General features: G+C 39.8%; 1 protein-coding gene across 23 annotated transcripts in view; it reads right to left on the bottom strand.

The window, feature by feature from the left end:
• DST (dystonin) overlaps nucleotides 1–17,129 on the bottom strand; it is a 520,502-nt gene that overhangs the window by 38,669 nt on the left and 464,704 nt on the right. For all 23 annotated transcript variants that reach the window (XM_038771967.1, XM_038770518.1, XM_038770592.1 and 20 more), the window contains 8 exons: nucleotides 14,866–15,039; nucleotides 12,902–13,057; nucleotides 10,012–10,209; nucleotides 7,941–8,069; nucleotides 4,977–5,147; nucleotides 3,969–4,124; nucleotides 3,543–3,749; nucleotides 2,068–2,187 (listed from right to left, as the gene is read on the bottom strand). In XM_038771967.1, the coding sequence (XP_038627895.1) occupies nucleotides 2,068–2,187; nucleotides 3,543–3,749; nucleotides 3,969–4,124; nucleotides 4,977–5,147; nucleotides 7,941–8,069; nucleotides 10,012–10,209; nucleotides 12,902–13,057; nucleotides 14,866–15,039 (1,311 nt within the window). The remainder of the gene's footprint in view (nucleotides 1–2,067; nucleotides 2,188–3,542; nucleotides 3,750–3,968; nucleotides 4,125–4,976; nucleotides 5,148–7,940; nucleotides 8,070–10,011; nucleotides 10,210–12,901; nucleotides 13,058–14,865; nucleotides 15,040–17,129) is intronic.

The raw sequence follows: 17,129 nt of genomic DNA, 5'->3' as shown, positions 1-17,129 counted from the left end.
AGGTAATGAGGCCAAAAGCCCATTTTCTAGTTATGTGAATAGAGATAAATGATCAAAAATCACCCTTGAGTACTTGAATCCCAAGGGGATTTCAGCAATATTCAAATGAAAAAGAGAAAGGGCCTTTTGGATTTTCTCCAAGTTTCAGTCTCCAGCGAGGGAATTAAGAGATATTGCAGATGTCACATACCACTTAGATGAATATCCATGTGTGGAAAGCAATTTCAGCTAAGGGCAATGAGGAGGTCTTTATGTTTGACTTCAAAGGTGCCCTTCTAGAAAAATATATTTATGGAATACTTAGGTCCCTAAAAGTGTGTATATAACTGTATTACTCAAACACCAGCTCCATATGTTTAAGAAGTGGTAGATGTCTATTTTAATTTTTGAAGCATTTCTTGGAATGCAGTATGATAAAAAAGTAAACTCTAAAGAATATATTATAAATAAAAACAGTTCCTTAAAATTATCCTGAAAATGTTTAAAATAATAGTTACACTTAAAGGACTTGTTCCAATTCAAACTGGGGTGAAATCCCTTTTTGATATACAAAATTAATGATGTCAAAAGGGTAAAAGTAAAAAAAAAAAAAAGGAACATTTCATCCCTGGTACCTACCCTGCATATGGTGCCCAGCAAAAACTGAAGTTGAAAATCTGTTAAACAGTAAACAGCAGCATGGCCTAGTGGAAAGAACAGAGACGTGGAAGCCAAGGGACCTGGGGACTTTTGTGCTAATCCTGGCTCTGCCAATTGCCTTCTGTGTGACCCGGGGCAAGTTGCATAACTTCTCTGAGCCTCCATTTCCTCATCTCTATAATGGGGGCTGAGCACCTGTTCTTCCTTTCCTTTAAACTGTTAGCCCCATGGGACCAGGGACTTTGTCCACATTGAATAACTTGCAAATACCCCAGTGCTCAGTACAGTGCTTGGCATATGCAGTGCTTGGCAGTGCTAAACAAATACCATAGTTATTGTCACTCTGTTAAAATAGCACTTCTGAATATACTTCAAGTTTTTAAAAAAATCAGATTTGACACTGGCCCTCTGGTAAGCAATCTAAAAGCGACACCTGTCATCAAAAATTCCAGGAAGGCTCATATTAATATTTTCATCATGGTCAGATTTGCTTTCTGAAGAGCACAAAATGTCAGGCAGGGCTACAGAAATCTGGGTTCTGTTTTTTAAAATGATGCTCTTCCCAATATAAAAAAATCAGAAACATTCACCAGGTTAGTGAGAGCAATGTTTTATTCATTCACATTCTTAAAAATACCTCTACACCAGGCAGAGAAACACTGTAGTTTCCTGTGGGAAACTATACTTACTGTCACCCTGGAATGACTTCCAAACTGTGGTTGTCAATTTTAATGATCTCGTTTATTCTATAACCCAAAATACTAGATTGCTTAAGTGGCAAATTCCTTGAAAGTATGCTGTTCAAACAAGGTTACCACCTTTAAATGCCTCATTTTGTACTACAAGATATTTCTTTCTTTGTTTCTGTTTTTTTATTTTTTTAAGTGGTATTTTTTAAGCACTTACTCTCTGCCAGTCACCATACTAAGCCCTGGGGTAGATACAAGCTACTTAGATTGGACACGGTCTCTGTCCCACATGTGGTTCACAGTCTTAATCCCCATTTTGCAAATGAGGGAACTGGAGCACAGAAAAGTGAAGTGACTTATCCAAGGTCACACAGCAGACAAGTGGTAGAGCTGGAATTAGAACCCAAGTCCTTCCAGGACCACGCTCTAACCACTAGACGATGCTGCTTTCCTTTTGTTCAAAATGTTTTCCTCCCGTAACAACTAATTCCACTGCCACTAGTCATTCCACAGTATTTGCTGAGTACCCACACAGTACTAGGATCTTATACCGGGGAATAATAAATAGGCATCATGAAGGAACATACTATTCCTAGTTTTACAATCTAGAACAGCACCATAGTTTTGATTTGGTACTGGTCTACAATGCCATAAAATGCACCTTTTTTCCTTTAGTTGATGAAAATTGAGTTGAAGTACATCAAATAGGCTTCCACTTTTCTCACAATTTGAAACCCACCTTGTGCTGTGTGAGTTGAGCCTTTATTTTGTCTGGGTCATTAGCAATTTCAAGCTCTGAATCCAAAGACTTTTCTGATTCTTCTAGCCACTCCATAAGTTTATTCCACGCTTCATGAAACTGCAGAAAGAAATCCAAATATCAATCAGTGACACTTAGCACTGTTCTAAGCACTTGGGAAAGCACAATACAACAGAATTAATAATGATGGTATTTGTTAAGTGCTTACTATGTTCCAAGCACTGTTCTAAACACGGGGGCGGGGGGGGGGGGGGGGGGAATACAAGGTAATCAGGTTGTCCCACCTGGGGCTCATAGTCTTAATCCCCATTTTACAGATAAGGCAACTGAGGCACAGAGACCAAAGTCACATAGCTGATAAGTGGTGGAGCCAGGATTAGAACCCATGATCCCTGACTCCCAAGCCCATGCTCTTTCCACTGAGCCACACTGCTTCTTTGCAGAACTGATAGATGTGGTCCTTGCCCACAAGGAGTTTACAGCCTACATACAGGTGGGGACAAACATTAAAATAGATTAGCAATAGGGGAAATAGTAGAGTAGAAGAATATTTACATAAATGCTGTGGGGCTGGAGTGAGAATCAGAGTTCAAGAGCTACACAGCCAATTTCACTGTCAATGCAAAGGGGAGGGCAAATGGGAGAATAAGCTATATGGTGGGAATGTTATTAACAATAGTAGACTCAGAGAATATCCTTGAGAATGTCTCTCGCCTTCACCCTGCATCTTTAATTCATTCAGTATGTCTCTTGACAGAATAATAATAATAATAATAATAGCATTTGTTAAGCGCTATGTGCCAAGCACTGTTCTAAGCCCTGAGAGGGGACACAAGGTAATCAGGTTGTCCCACTTGGGGCTCACAATCTTCACCCCCATTTTACAGATGAGGGAACAGAGGCACAGAGAAGTTAAGTGACTTGTCCAAAGTCACACAGCTGACAAGTGGGGATTCAAACCCATGACTTCTGACTCCCAAGCCCGGGCTCTTTCCACTGAGCCACACTGCTTCTCTAAAAAATATTAAGCACTTACTATGTGCCAAGCACTGTTCGAAATGCTGGGGTGGACACAAATTGGATTAAACACAGCCCCTGTCCCACGTGGGGCTCACAGTCTCAATCCCCATTTTACAGATGAGGTAACTGAGGCACAGAGAATTTAAGTGTCTTGCCCAAGGTCACACAGCAGACTTGTGACAGAGCCGGGATTAAAACCCATGACCTTCTGGCTCACAGGCCTGTGCACTATCCACTTCGTCATGCTGCTTCTCTAAAAACAGAATTCTACCCAGATTCACCATGGATAAAAGCACTAGGTTCACGATGGTGTTTACTATGTGTATCACAGAAGTCAATAAAAATGCTTTAGCACTTTACATGGTGTTCTTTGACTATTAGGATGAATTTATTGCTACATTTAAAGACTGCTAGGGCATCATAAATGGAATTACCTGCTTGGCTCGTTTCCTTGCATCGTCCAAAGCTCTTCCTCTTTCCACTAATCGCTGAACAACCTTTTCCCATCTATTTTGAACACTGATCAGAAGATTCTTAATGAGTACAACATCTTGTTTCTGGCTGAAATATTTCAGGTGAGTTCCAGTTTTATCCAGCTCTACGACTTGATCCCGGTGAGAATTCACTTCTGTGGCAAACACCTATTAAGAGAAAAAACAAAAAGAAAGCAGGCAAAACTCAGCTTTTCCTTCACTTAGATAAATGTGCTTTCATTATCCGATTTTGGTGACAAACACTTAAAATTCTTTAAATTGGGCCAAAGGTTCTTTGTAAACATGATCTTCCTGATTTGACAGTAAAAGAGCCCAGGATTTTCAAGGAGTGAGAGAAAAATACCATAAATCTGTTTCTTTACACACCTTGTGTTCATCAATTTGGAACAAGACAGTGTCTAAGATAAGACTGGGCCGGGAAGCTACAGTCAACGTCTGTTCAGCTTGGGTTAACCAGTTGATGAAGTCCTGCAGTGAATTGTGGAACTCCATAGCCAAGTTGAGAGCTTCTTCCAGTTTAGTCTGTAAAAAAAGATGATACTGCTCTGTAAAATGTTTATTTTCAAGTTTAGCCGTTCACTGACAGACCCCCTCTATGTTCCCACTTCATTTGTGATGAAATCATAGGGGAATAACATTTTCTGGCTGGATCTGGATTATGTTAAAAGATCAGGAAATTAATGCTATTTAAATCAGAGTTCAGAGTCAGTCAACTCTCATTGTGTGTCAGTTTCTTAGAAAATGCTGCCTTTTAACCATTGGTATTGTGAAAAATCTTAAAATAAAACCTTAGCAACACAAGTTTCAAGGATGATGTTCCATGGCAAATATTTAAGAACTGTTAAGCAATATTTGATACTGCTTGGCTAATCAGGCTTTTAAAGCATATCAAGCATATAAATTGTTCTATGCCTGAGGCAGTGCTGCATTGCTGTTGCACAATAATTCTGAGATCATTTTATCTTTTTCATATTTTCTAAAATATTAACTATGCTTGAAGAGAAGGGACATTTTGGTTATTACACTTACAATATCGGTAGGTTGAATTTGCATGTAAATTGACATATTAAATCCTCTATTATTACAAAATAAGGCATGTTTGCTCATAATTTGAGAACTAGAATAATTTGAGACAATCCCTGCCCACAATGGATTTATAGTCTAGAGGACTTTCTAATGAGAGAAGATAGACATATTTTCTCCACTAATCTATCGTCACCTGCAGATGTATCTAAGTGAAAAATCAATCAAGCATGACATATCAAACACTTGGCCAGATAGTTCTAGGCTGAAAATAATTCAAAATTGTAGCAATGTAGTTCCTTTAATAATGAAAAACAAAAAAAAGCTTTTATAGTACAACCAACCACGTACTTTTCTTTCACTGAGTTTCGTTTCCACTGATTCCCATTTTTCTTTCAAGTTATTTATGTCCTGGTCAACGTTTGTTTCAACAGACTCTGGACATCTTGCAAGCATCTGCTGGCCCTTTTCCATCAAACGTTTATATATTTCTTCTTTTACTTCAAAGGCAGTACAGAGTTCCTAAATTGAGAAACCAAAGGATGGCACTTTTCATTTCATTTTCATTTTCATTATTAATGTTCAAATCATTAATAAATCTTAAACTCAAAGAATTCCATTTTCCTGAGCAAAAAGATGAGCCTTTGCAAATTGTAATCAATTCTACCTTGACTTTGTCTTTCATCAGTTCCAGTTTCATTGCTCTCATTTGGATGGGGAACTATAAGTCTAACTCTCTGGGGTCCCACTAAGAAGTTACAATACTAATATTATCATCCTTGGCAAAATGAGCTGCTGAAATAGTGAAGGGCAACAACAGCATGGCTATTTTGGCCAGGCATGCAGACAATTAATGGTCCCTTTGGGACCTGAATGCATAAATTTCCTTATCTCCCAAACAGCCTAACAGACTCCCACCATATTTAACTAACTGAAAAGATAAAACCTGATTTTATGGGGGTTTTTTTCCAAACATGACCTGACCTGGGGTTGTTTTGCTTCTTACACCATATCAACCATATTTGTTCCATTACTTAGCAATTTCACATTAAAACAATTTGTATAGTTCTAAATAACTGTGTGGCATCAAGAAAGTAAAGAGGTACTGTAAATGCTCAGAAAACCAAGTGTCACACAAAATGACTTAGTTGCAACCCTCAAAATGAATATTTGTCCATCACACTTTTATGAAGAAAGTCTAATAGCCGGTGTTGTCTCTTCTCTCCTGCTAGCCAATCCTGTATTTCTCCACTTAGATGGTCTGTCAGCACCTCAAACTTAACATGTCCAAATGGAACTTTTCAATTGCCCTCCTAAGCTCTTCTCTCCTCCCAATTTCCCATCTCCTCTGACATCCCCATCTTCCCTGTAACTGCATCCTGAAAACTCTCTGACTAATCAAGCCTAATCTATGGCCAAAGCCTGCTGATTCTTCCTCAAATTTGTTAAAGGATCTGCCACTTTCTCTCTATCCAAAAAGCCTGGTTCAAGCACAGTTAGACTACTGTTCTCCCTGTCCCTACCTTTCCCACTTCAGTCCACACTCCGTGCTGCTGCCTGGATCATCTTCCAGAAACCTCCCTCTGGGCATGTCTCTATCTCTTCACAAACTTCCAATATCTGCCCCCCAAAAAACTCCTCACTATAGGATTCAAGGCTTCCCAGAAGCTCTGTCTGCTTTACATATCAGCTCTTCACACCTACTACTTCCCTATTTACCCTTTTCACTCCTCCCAAATCCAAAGTCTAACTGTATGCCCAGCCACAGTATCCCACTGATCTTTATTTCTGTCCTTATGTTGTCTTACTATTTTGTTTCATCTCTCCTGTTTGTCTTCAGTACCCATTCCCCCTTGTATTTCTAGACTGTGAGTCCCTGAGGGATAAGGACTGTTCTATTTCCTCTTGTGAATTATTTCCCAGCTGTCAATACAGTGTTCTGCCCACAGTAAACCTTTAGTACTTACATACAACTATTCTCCTTCTCTCAGCTCACCTGGCTCTGATCCCTTGATCAAGCTATCCTTCCTGCCTGAAATTTCCTTACTCACCCAAATTGACCACACTTTTGTCCTCAAACCCTCAACACTATCCTAAAATCCCACTCGTTCAATAAGCCTTCCCTGAATAAAATTCTCTTAACATTTATGTGCCTATTTATTTATATACATTTTCTCCTTTTGTGTATATACATACACATGGATATATTTGATTGAACATCCAGCTTATTTATTCTATAAATGTGGGATCTGGGAGAGTTAATATGGATGGTTCATTGAAAACTACCACCACTTCTACTAACACCTGTCTGCAGTGTGACCTTGGGCAAGTCACTGAACTTGTAACCTCCATGTGGGCAGAGTATGTGTGTCATATACTTCTGTTATACTTCTACTACACATACTGTAGTACAGGCCACTAAGTAGGCACCCAAAACATACTATTACTACAACTACTCATACTATTTCAGACTGAGATTCACTTTGATTACAATCATTGCCAAAATAAATCGAGCAGTTTCAGAGTGTAATGGCAATTACTGCAGAATTTGTTTTCTCTTGGAATTCTAATAACTCCATCTTAGACTCCAGAAAACCAAGTTTTCACTAGAAATGCTAACAAGCCCATTATCTTTCTTCAGCTCGGTTTTTTCACAGTTTCTCTTCTGAGCCAAAAACTCAAGTCCCAGGTGAGAACTCTGGACTCACCCCAGAGCTGAGAACGCAGGGATGTTCGGGCTGGAATGGTTTGCAAGTGCCATAGTTCAAGTCTTCCTGACAATCTTTGGCCTAAGGCTATCTAAATCATAGAGCCCTTGTGCACTTCTTAAAAGTAGACAACTTGCTTCTTGGTTGCGTTTTTTCTTTCAGTAAATCAGATTATTTGTACCCAACATAGTGTTCGTGTTACATAAGCCCAACATAGAATTGCCAGAGTGTCTACAAAGTCCTTTCTTCACCCTTTCACCTTTTCATGATGCTTCCGTGGTCTTTATGTTTTCTACTCTCTGTGAAGAGTAATTTATACTGAATCTCTATAACAACCTTTTGTTTCTTTGCTCCTACAATCTACACCAATTAAAAATGTACTTTTCTATATGCCTGCATGAGTATCCATCAGGAATTAATAAATGGGTGTTTAATAAATGGTGTATATTCACAAATGGTAAAAGGTTTTTACTATAAAAAGGCAATGCCCTTTGTAGGCATTCTTAAACACTGTATACACACACTTTCCATTCATTATAACTACCTACAAAAGTTAGTCTCTAAATCCCAGGCCTTTGGCAGAGCCTTTACGCAAAGGAGTACTTACCATATGGGAGTTTAGCTGCTCTCGGGCTGTTTCTGGTAAACCTCCAACAGGTTTTGATGCCAACAAGTGGCGTTCAGTGTCAGTCAGCCATTGATGTAAATCCTCAATTTCACCATGGAACCCTTGGGCCTGAAGAAATCACAGTTATTTTGCAAGCCTTTGGACAGGGAACTAGAAAATATGCTGTGTAGCAGAGAAGACCATGAATGATAGTGATCCTTGGGTATGAAGATGACACTACTGACAATTGGGCTGCAACCCATGAGCATTAACATCTTTAGAAAGAATCTCTTGCACACTTATATCATTTGTCCATATAAATACAACTCAAAAGCAGTAATGCCTAGTACAAGTGTCCAAGAGATTGGGTTGGGGAGTCAGAGGACTGGGTTCTAATCCCAGCTCTTCCCCTTATCTGCTGGGTGACCAAGGGCAAGTCACTTAACGTCTCTGTGCCTCAGTGCCCTCATCTGTAAAATGGGGATGAAATAACTGTTCTTCCCTACCAACTTGACCATGAACCCCATGTGGACTAGGGACTGTTTTCCACCTGATTATCTAGTATTTACCCAAGTGCTTGGTACAGAGCTTTTCACAAATCCAACTATTATTTCCTAGCATCAGGATATTTTAATGGTCATTGCTCAAGTACCCAAGATTTCCAAGGGAAACAATAAGGTTTTTCTTGTTTGGTTTGGCTTTTTTTTAAATAGCACTTGTTAAAGCACTTACTATATGCCAAACACTGTACTAAATGCAGGGACAGATAGAAGATAAGTGGGTGGGACACAAATAGGGCTAACAGTCTTAATCCCCCTTTTACAGATGAGAATTGAGGCATGGAGATGTTCAGTGACTTGCCCAAGGTCACACTGCAGACAGGTGTTAGTAGAAGTGGTGGTAGTTTTCAATGAACCATCCATATTAACTCTCCCAGATCCCACATCCAGCAGTACACATTGTGCAGGGAAAATGAGTGCAGCCTATCACAAAATAGATGAGAAGTAGCGTGGCTTAGTGGAAAGAGGATGGGCTTGGGAGTCAAAGGACATGGGTTCTAATCCCACCTCTGCCACTTCTTTGCTGTGTGACCCTGGGCAAGTCACTTCACTTCTCTGTGCCTCAGTTACCTCATCTGTAAAATGGGATTTAAAAGTGTGAGCCCCTTGTGGGACAACCTGATTACCCTGTATCTACCCCAGTGTTTAGAACAGTGCTTGGCACATAGTAAGAGCTTAACAAATACCACAATTATTATTATTATTATTATTTCTGAAACCTCAACATTGGCAGACATTACTGCACCCCCACCCATTAAGCAGACCATAGTTGAGTATGACACAGACTGGTTCAGACTGGAAGCTTGTTGTTGGCAGGGAACATGACTACCAGCTCTGCTATACTGTACTCTCTGAATGCTTAATTTACTGCTTTACATAGTAAGCACTCAGTAAATATGACTGACTGATTGATTGGCTGGGTAAGAGTTGGAAGGGCTTTTTCCAATTTATTGTGAAAAACCAGAGAAAAACAAAAATCAAATTTAAAATACCACAGAAATCAGAACAGCAGCAGTAACAAAAAATATATATTTTCTGTAGCACAGAAAATGTAGCTAGATAGATTAGAGCAGAAAAACCATAGAAGCATCTGAATCAGTCGCATTTATTGAGTCCTTACTGTGGGCAGAGCACTGTACTAAGCGCTTGGGAGAGTACAATATAGCAATGAAAGAGACGCATTACCTGCAAGGTATACATAGGCTAGGATAGTCATTTGGGCAAGTTAGGGTAGTAATTTCAGGCAAACCTCACCAGATTTTTATATCTGGATGAATTTAAAGACAGTATATAGTACCATCCGCAGACAGCCAATTATAGCATAAGGGCTATGAAAGTCCCACAGTTTCACATTTGGGAGAGGTAGCAGGCAAAATAGAATATTGGCTAACATTCAGGACACTGGCACTCAGTTTCATTTTCGGACTGCTCCCTATCTGACCTCAGGCACAGGTTCAGCTACCATCTACCACTTTCAGTTCCAAATGCCACACCTGAATTTCTAGTCTCACCTGGAGCAAAGCAGTGTCCAGCTGCTGCTTCCTTTGCTCTGTTTTTTCCAACACATTTTGCCAGCGTTGATTTAGAACCTCTAGTTTGCTCTGCAGGTTACTTGCTTCTTCTCCAGCACTTGACTCGATTAGGTCAGTTCCTGCTTTCTTCACTACTTCCACAGTAGACTGATGGGCTAACACATCATTTTGGAGTACCTTAACATATGAAGATATACCAGGCATTTGTCAGTACACTATTAACTGCATGACTGATTTAATTTTATTTGCTCCAGAGGTCCTGAAGATAATAATGTATTGTAACAGAGTTTCAACAGCTAGATTTAATCTGATATTACTGGATTTTGTTTTGCCTCAAGGCTAGATAGGTTCAAGTAATTCCTCAAAAGAATCCCAACTGAAAAAAGAATTCCTAATGATTCCCCCTTAGAACCATATATTAACAATAATTATCAATTAGTCTCTAGACTGAACACTCAGTTTGGGTAGGGAATGTGTCTACCAACTCTGTTTCACTTTCCGTCCAGCACTCAACAAATATGATTGAATGAATGATGTATATGAGGTAAAAAGCTAGATGTTTCAAGTCATACTTCCAAATATCATTAAAACGTTTATTTATGCCACAACTAATTTTATTGTGTTATAAGGCTATATTAATTTTTAGATCATTGTACTACATTCATCATAATATGAGATATGCTTAGGCTTCTCAAAGATTTGTGCAGATGATTTTATGATTTTACCTCTGAAGTTACTACTGCTAAGCTAAAATCTGCTTGCCATATATTAAAATTAGTCACCTAGAAGGAAAATGCATTATTGTTTATAGAAATTGGAAAATACTCATGTCTTTTCCCAATTTGTTACATTGGTAATACTAACAATGATAATTGTGGTATTTGTTTACCACAGTGCTTACTCTGTGCCAAACACTGTTCTCAGCAATGAGGTAGATACAAGATAATCAGATCAGATACAGTCCCAGTCCCATATGGGGCTCACAGTCTTAGGCCCCATTTTACAGATGAGGCACCTAAGGCACAGAGAAGTTAAGTGACTTGTCCAAGGTCACAAAGAAGACTCATGGCAGAGCCGGTATTAGAACCCACAACCTCTGACTTCCAAGCCCATGCTCTTTCCACTAGGCAGCACTGCTTCTAGACACCTACCTTGGACAAAGGTTGCCAAGAAATAAATATTATTATAAATGCTCTTTGGGAAATCATAACAATATTCCTGGGTTATTTAAAGGTTCTTCTATGAATATTCACTACATGAATGTCAACATTTTCCATACATGAAGGGAAAGTTGACATTATAAAACTCTGGCATCATTAAGTGTATTATTTGCAAAAATGTTAAATACATTTTTTTTCAAGAAATGGATTTTACCATTTGTTTTCAGAAATAAGGTGTTTTTTCATAATTACTTTCTGTTTCTCAATAGATTACTAAAATGTGGTTAATGTGTAAAAAAAAAAAGACCATGTTGTAATAATAATAATGATGGCATTATTAAGCGCTATGTGCAAAGCACTGTTCTAAGCACTGGGGAGGTTAGAAGGTGATCAGATTGTCCCACGGGGGGCTCGCAGGCTTAATCTCCACTTTACAGATGAAGGAACTGAGGCCCAGAGAAGTTAAGTGACTCGCCCAAAGTCACACAGCTGACAATTGGCGGAGCTGGGACTTGAACCCATGACCTCTGACTCCAAAGTCTGTGATCTTTCCACTGAGCCACACTGCTTCCCCATAATCCTTTTGGAGTAGGATACATGGAGGATTTTTGAAAGGCAAGGAAGAGCATAGGTAATGCTGGATTAGATTATTTTTTCACATCTCTTGATCTCTGTTTCTCCCCCTATTTTGAAAGCATGTCACCTTTGAGGAAATTACAATCTGAATTTAATATTTGAAAGAAAGGCAACAATGATAAATAGGGAAGTTAAATATGAAATCTACTAAGGATACATACTAACAAACATCTTCACTAAAACTCATTCTCCAGAGCACTGGATTAACATCACTGAAACCTGTGGCTTCTGGAGTATTGTTTCAAGAGTGAAGACAGAAGGATGTACTCAAAAGCAGGGCAATGACAAAAGAGTTTCCAAGTCTTTAAATATACAATGGTCAGGGAAGTATGCGTTCATCAGCAGTCTAAAGTCTAATGTCTCCACTGCTACTAGCACAGTCATAGTATAGACATTTAAAGTCACCTCAGTTACCTCACCTGTAAAATGGGGATTAAGACAGTGAGCCCCACATGGGACAGGGACTGTGTACAACCTGATTATCTTGTATCTACCCCAGTGTTTAGAACAGCGCTTGACACATAGTAAGTGTTTAACAAATACCACAATTATTATTTTTAATATTACAATACAGGCAGTGAAGAATAGGTAGACAAAAAGAAACAAACAGAAGAAGAAGAATGATAATGGGACTGCAGAAGAGGAAAAAGGGAAATCTAAAGAGAAAAAGGGAAATTAAAGAACCATATACAAAAGTACTAGAAGCTGCTATTTTCCTGGTAAAAAATACTCATTTTCAATCAACCTCATTTTACTGAGGGTATAATTTAATCCTCTGATAGTGTTAAAAGAGTTAAAAGAAGTTCATGTGTGTTGGAGCTGTACTCTCGAGCTGGGAAAATATTTTAGTCACCTTTACATTGGAAACAAGTTCACAAATGTCACCTGATCAAAGACTGCAGAAAGACAGCGGGGAGTGTCTTTGAACATAGCTTTTATGCCTGAGTCATGGACACTAACTTATGCAGTGAGGTCATCTTACTGACAAATATTTGATGAAACCAAAAATTTCTAATAAGAAACACCCCAGAGGTGAAAAGCAACATTAGAGGGCCATAAACAGAATTACTTACATGATGCTTGGCAAGTTCAATTTCAATGGCCTTGGGATCTCCTCCAACGGGTTTCTGTTCATTCAGCAAGTCCTCTGTGTGGGTCAGCCACGTCAGCAATTCATCCAGAGCATGTTGGAACTGTCCCAAAGCTAACAGAGCCCCTTCAAGCTTATGCTAGAGCAAAAGTTCAAAGGAATAAGACACAATCAGGACAACAGTAATGCAATTAACTTCAGTTGTAGAACGACTAACAAGTGGCCAACAACAGCACCAGAAAAGTCACCCTCTATGCCCAAACTGGAAAAGCCAGGCTTCAAATGTTCTTCCCAATTACGTGGAATTATCCTTAAATACCACTGATTGATTATTAGGGTAATTTACATAAACAGTTTGGGCTGGGAGACCCACTGCAGCCCAGAGACCCCTGGATTTTCCTGTTGGGTCACACATAAACTGGTTCAGGTTTACTCACAGGGCTGTGTGATTCATGAAATCCACACCTCACACCTCCACCCCTCTCAGGGTCCAGGATTTGGGCAGCTTGATTTCATGTAGCATGCTCTAGAACATACCTGAGCCAGAACCATTACAACCCTCATGTGGCCGAGCAATGTGGCCTAGTGGAAAGAGTTCGGACCTGGGAGTTGGAGGATCTGAGTTCTAATCCCTGCTAAATCATTTATCTGCTTGTCTGACCTTGAGCAAGTCACTTAACTTTTCTGTGCCTCTGTTTCCTCATTTGCAAAATGGAGATTAAATTCTACTCCCTCCTACTTAGACTGTAAACCCCATGTGGACAGGGACTCTGTCCAAATTAGTTCTTTGGTTCTAAGCCCCAGAGCTTATCACAGTGCTTGGCACATAGTGAGCACTTAAGTACTATTATTTGCTGTTATTATTATGAGGGTCCACAGCCAGTCTGGCCCTCGGAGCTAGTGGCTTAAAGACTAAAGTGGGCACTGAAATACCTTGAAGGCTCTGAGAATTGCCCAGGTACCTCATTCGGAAATCTGAGCTGTACTCTTCTACTGAAAGAGTCATGCCAGTGGGTTTTCATATCTTTTAACTTATAAACGGTGACTTTAAAACCATAAGAGCTGCTTCGATAGATATAATGAGTGCCATTCCCCCAAGTGTCACATGATACTGACTGCCCAATCTTACTATCCATATAGAGGATGCCAAGATGGCACCACCACCCATAAAGTTGGTTAGGTGATCCAGCGAGGGCCCACCCACAGTCAAGACAAAGAAGGGCAGCAAAGGGAAGGAAAGACTCTTGCCTCACACCACAGGAGAACTGATAAACATGGCTGCAGTGGCACAGTGACTAGGTGGTGAAAAGTTGTGGCGGGGAATAGTGCTCCATAAGTGGAAGATCGAGCCGTAAGGAAGAAAAGGAGGATATGGGAGGCCATTTGCAGAAGTGTTTGGCAACAAGGAAGAGGGGAGTGATTTGGAGATGGGTGGGAGGGCGGTAAGGCCAAAAGGGAGTAAAGACTGAGACATAAGGGAAACTTATGGGATGTGGAGAGAAGGAAACAATATAAATCAATCTCTTGCTATCTCCAAAAACTTTCCACTTTCTTCAGCCTCCCTCCCTCACCATCTCTTTCCTTTTACCTCTAAGTTTATCTCTCTGTTTCCATCCTGCTCAGACTGTTGTAACCACAGTGTCTAGAAATCTCCAATCCTGTACCAAATCTGCATTCATCCCCGAGCTCAAAATGAAAGGTCTGCCCATGCCCAATACCAATCATAACATTACTGCAACCCAAGTGGGAAAATCATAAGTCTCCTATTAAGTTGTCATTCTCATTCTGGCTATTTCCATCCTAGGTTTATATAGCAGGCTTACTTCCATTAGGCAAAATGCCTAAAATAGTTCATTTAAACCCAGGGATAGCTTCTGAGAGCTAAGTGAAAAAAAGTCCCCTGCAACAAAGTATCAAGTACTGCCATATTCAAATTCTTTTGGATACCTGTCTGTTGACAATTTTCTCATCCAGGCCATCCCAAATCAGTTTCAGTTCCATTAAAGGGTCTTGAACAGTGTGCTTGTCACTCTCCTCAGTAACTTTCTTCAACAACAATTCTGCTTGATGGTTCAGTCTTTCCATTTCTATCTGTTGCTGATATGCTTCGGCCTTAAATTGCTGTTATAAATATGAAAAAAAAAGAGAAAATTATCTTGGCTCCCCCAAGAGTTAAACATTATATCCTGGAGAATAGCAGGCCCAGGTCTCCATTCCCAATCACATCCTAGTTATCCTTCTGTAAGAGGAGGAGGAGAAGACGTGAAACTCCAGCACAGTTCAATCAATTGCATTTATTGAGCACTTACTGTGGGCAGAGTGCTGAGGGAGGGGTGTATAAAAGGTACAAATCTAAGTGCAAGGGTGACACAGAAGTGAGTGTAAGAAGAGGAAACGAGGGCCTAGCTGGAGAAGGCCTCTTGAAGGAGATGTGCCTTCAATAAATCTTTGAAGGTGGGGAGAGTAATTGTCTGTCATATATGAAAAGGGTGGATGTTCCAGGCCAGAAGCAGTATATGGGTGAAAAGTGAGTGGTAAGATAGACAAAAACGAGGTACAGTGAGTAGGTTGGCATTAGAGGAGCAAAGTGTGCAGGCAGGGTTGTAGTAGGAGAATAGTGAAGTGAGGTAGGAGGGGTCAAGGTGACAGTGCTTTAATGCCAATAGTAAGGAGTTTGTGTTTGATGTGGAGGTGGGTGGGCAACCAGGGGAGGTACTTGAGACGTGGACTAAAAACTTTGTAGAAAAATGATCTGGACAGCCGACTGAAGTGTGGACAAGAGTGAGGAGAGACAGGAGGCAGGGAGTCAGTGAGGAAACATATGTAGTATTCAAGGAGGGAGAGGATAAGAGGTTGAATGAGAGAGATGAGTCGAGGAGAACGCCAAGATTAGGGGTTTGTGAGACCGGAAGGATGGTGGTGCTGTCTACACTGATGAAAATATTGTGGGGAGAACAGGGATTGGGTGGAAAGATTAGGAGTTCTGATTTGGATATGTTAACTTTGAGGTGTTGGTGGGACATCCAAGAGGAGATGCCTTGAATGCGAGAGAAAATTCAAGACAAGAGAGGGAGAGAAATCAAGATTGGAGAGGTAGATTTGGGAGTCATCCGCATGGCGATGGTGGTTCAAGCTATGGGAGCGAATTAATTCTCCAAGGGAGTGAGTGAAGATGGAGAATGTAAGAGAGGGTGGGAGGTAGCGGAGGACTTTGTGAAAGAGACTGAGAATGTGAACAGAATCTCTGAGAAGAGACTGAGAATGTTTACAGATGGAGAAGTTCCAAAATACAAGTAGCTATTAATAACGTGAATTTTGTAACTTTTTTCTGATTTTTTTCTGATTCTCTTACCACAACCTTGTGACTTTCTGAGAAAAAAGACTTTATTCTGAGATTAAACATGTTATCTATATTTCACCTATTCAGAAACTACTTTGGAAACCTACGAATGAGCTGATCAAGCATTTTGCAATTGATAAATTTGGGGAGTATTAACAAGAGACATACATAAACACTACATTTCCTCTGGAAAAATATTACAACTACATTAACTTTTTCTATTCTTGTGATACATTTTAGGCTCTCTTTGTTTGATATGTAAATTATGTAGGCATGGGCTAATGACAGCTTCATGTCAAAGGTATTCCATTTCTAGCTGCGAGCTTCAGACACAGGATCATCATATTGTCTTTGCTTGAAATTTGGAGCCACAGATGGGATATGACTGGAAAATGGGGCTGAGCTGGATCCAATGTCCCCAGTCATATTTATTGAGTATTTACTGTGTGAAGCACTGTATTGTGCTTGGGAGAGTATAAAATAATAGAGTTGGTTTACATGTTTCTTGCCCACATTGACCTTACAGTCTAGCAGGAACTTATAGTCAATAAGAGAGAAGGAAGAGGCTCCTTTAAATATGATCTCTGATTCTGCAAAGAGCACACATCTAGGAATCAGAGAACCAGGGTTCTAATCCTAGCTCAGCCACTAACCTGCTATGAATCCTTGGGAAAGTAACTTAATGTCTCTGTGTTTCAGTTTCCTCATCTGTAAAATGGGTATTTAATACCTGTTCTCCTTTTTACTTAGACTGTGAGCCCACTTTGGAGTGTGTCTGACTAGATCAACTTCTACCTACCCCAGTATTTAGAAAGTACTTGCCAAATAGTAAACACTTAACAAATATATGATGATGATTATTATTATTTGT

The sequence above is a fragment of the Tachyglossus aculeatus genome, chromosome 1 (assembly GCF_015852505.1).
Source record: "Tachyglossus aculeatus isolate mTacAcu1 chromosome 1, mTacAcu1.pri, whole genome shotgun sequence".
Taxonomy (NCBI): Eukaryota; Metazoa; Chordata; class Mammalia; order Monotremata; family Tachyglossidae; genus Tachyglossus; species Tachyglossus aculeatus.
This window is presented reverse-complemented; position numbering and strand designations above follow the sequence as displayed.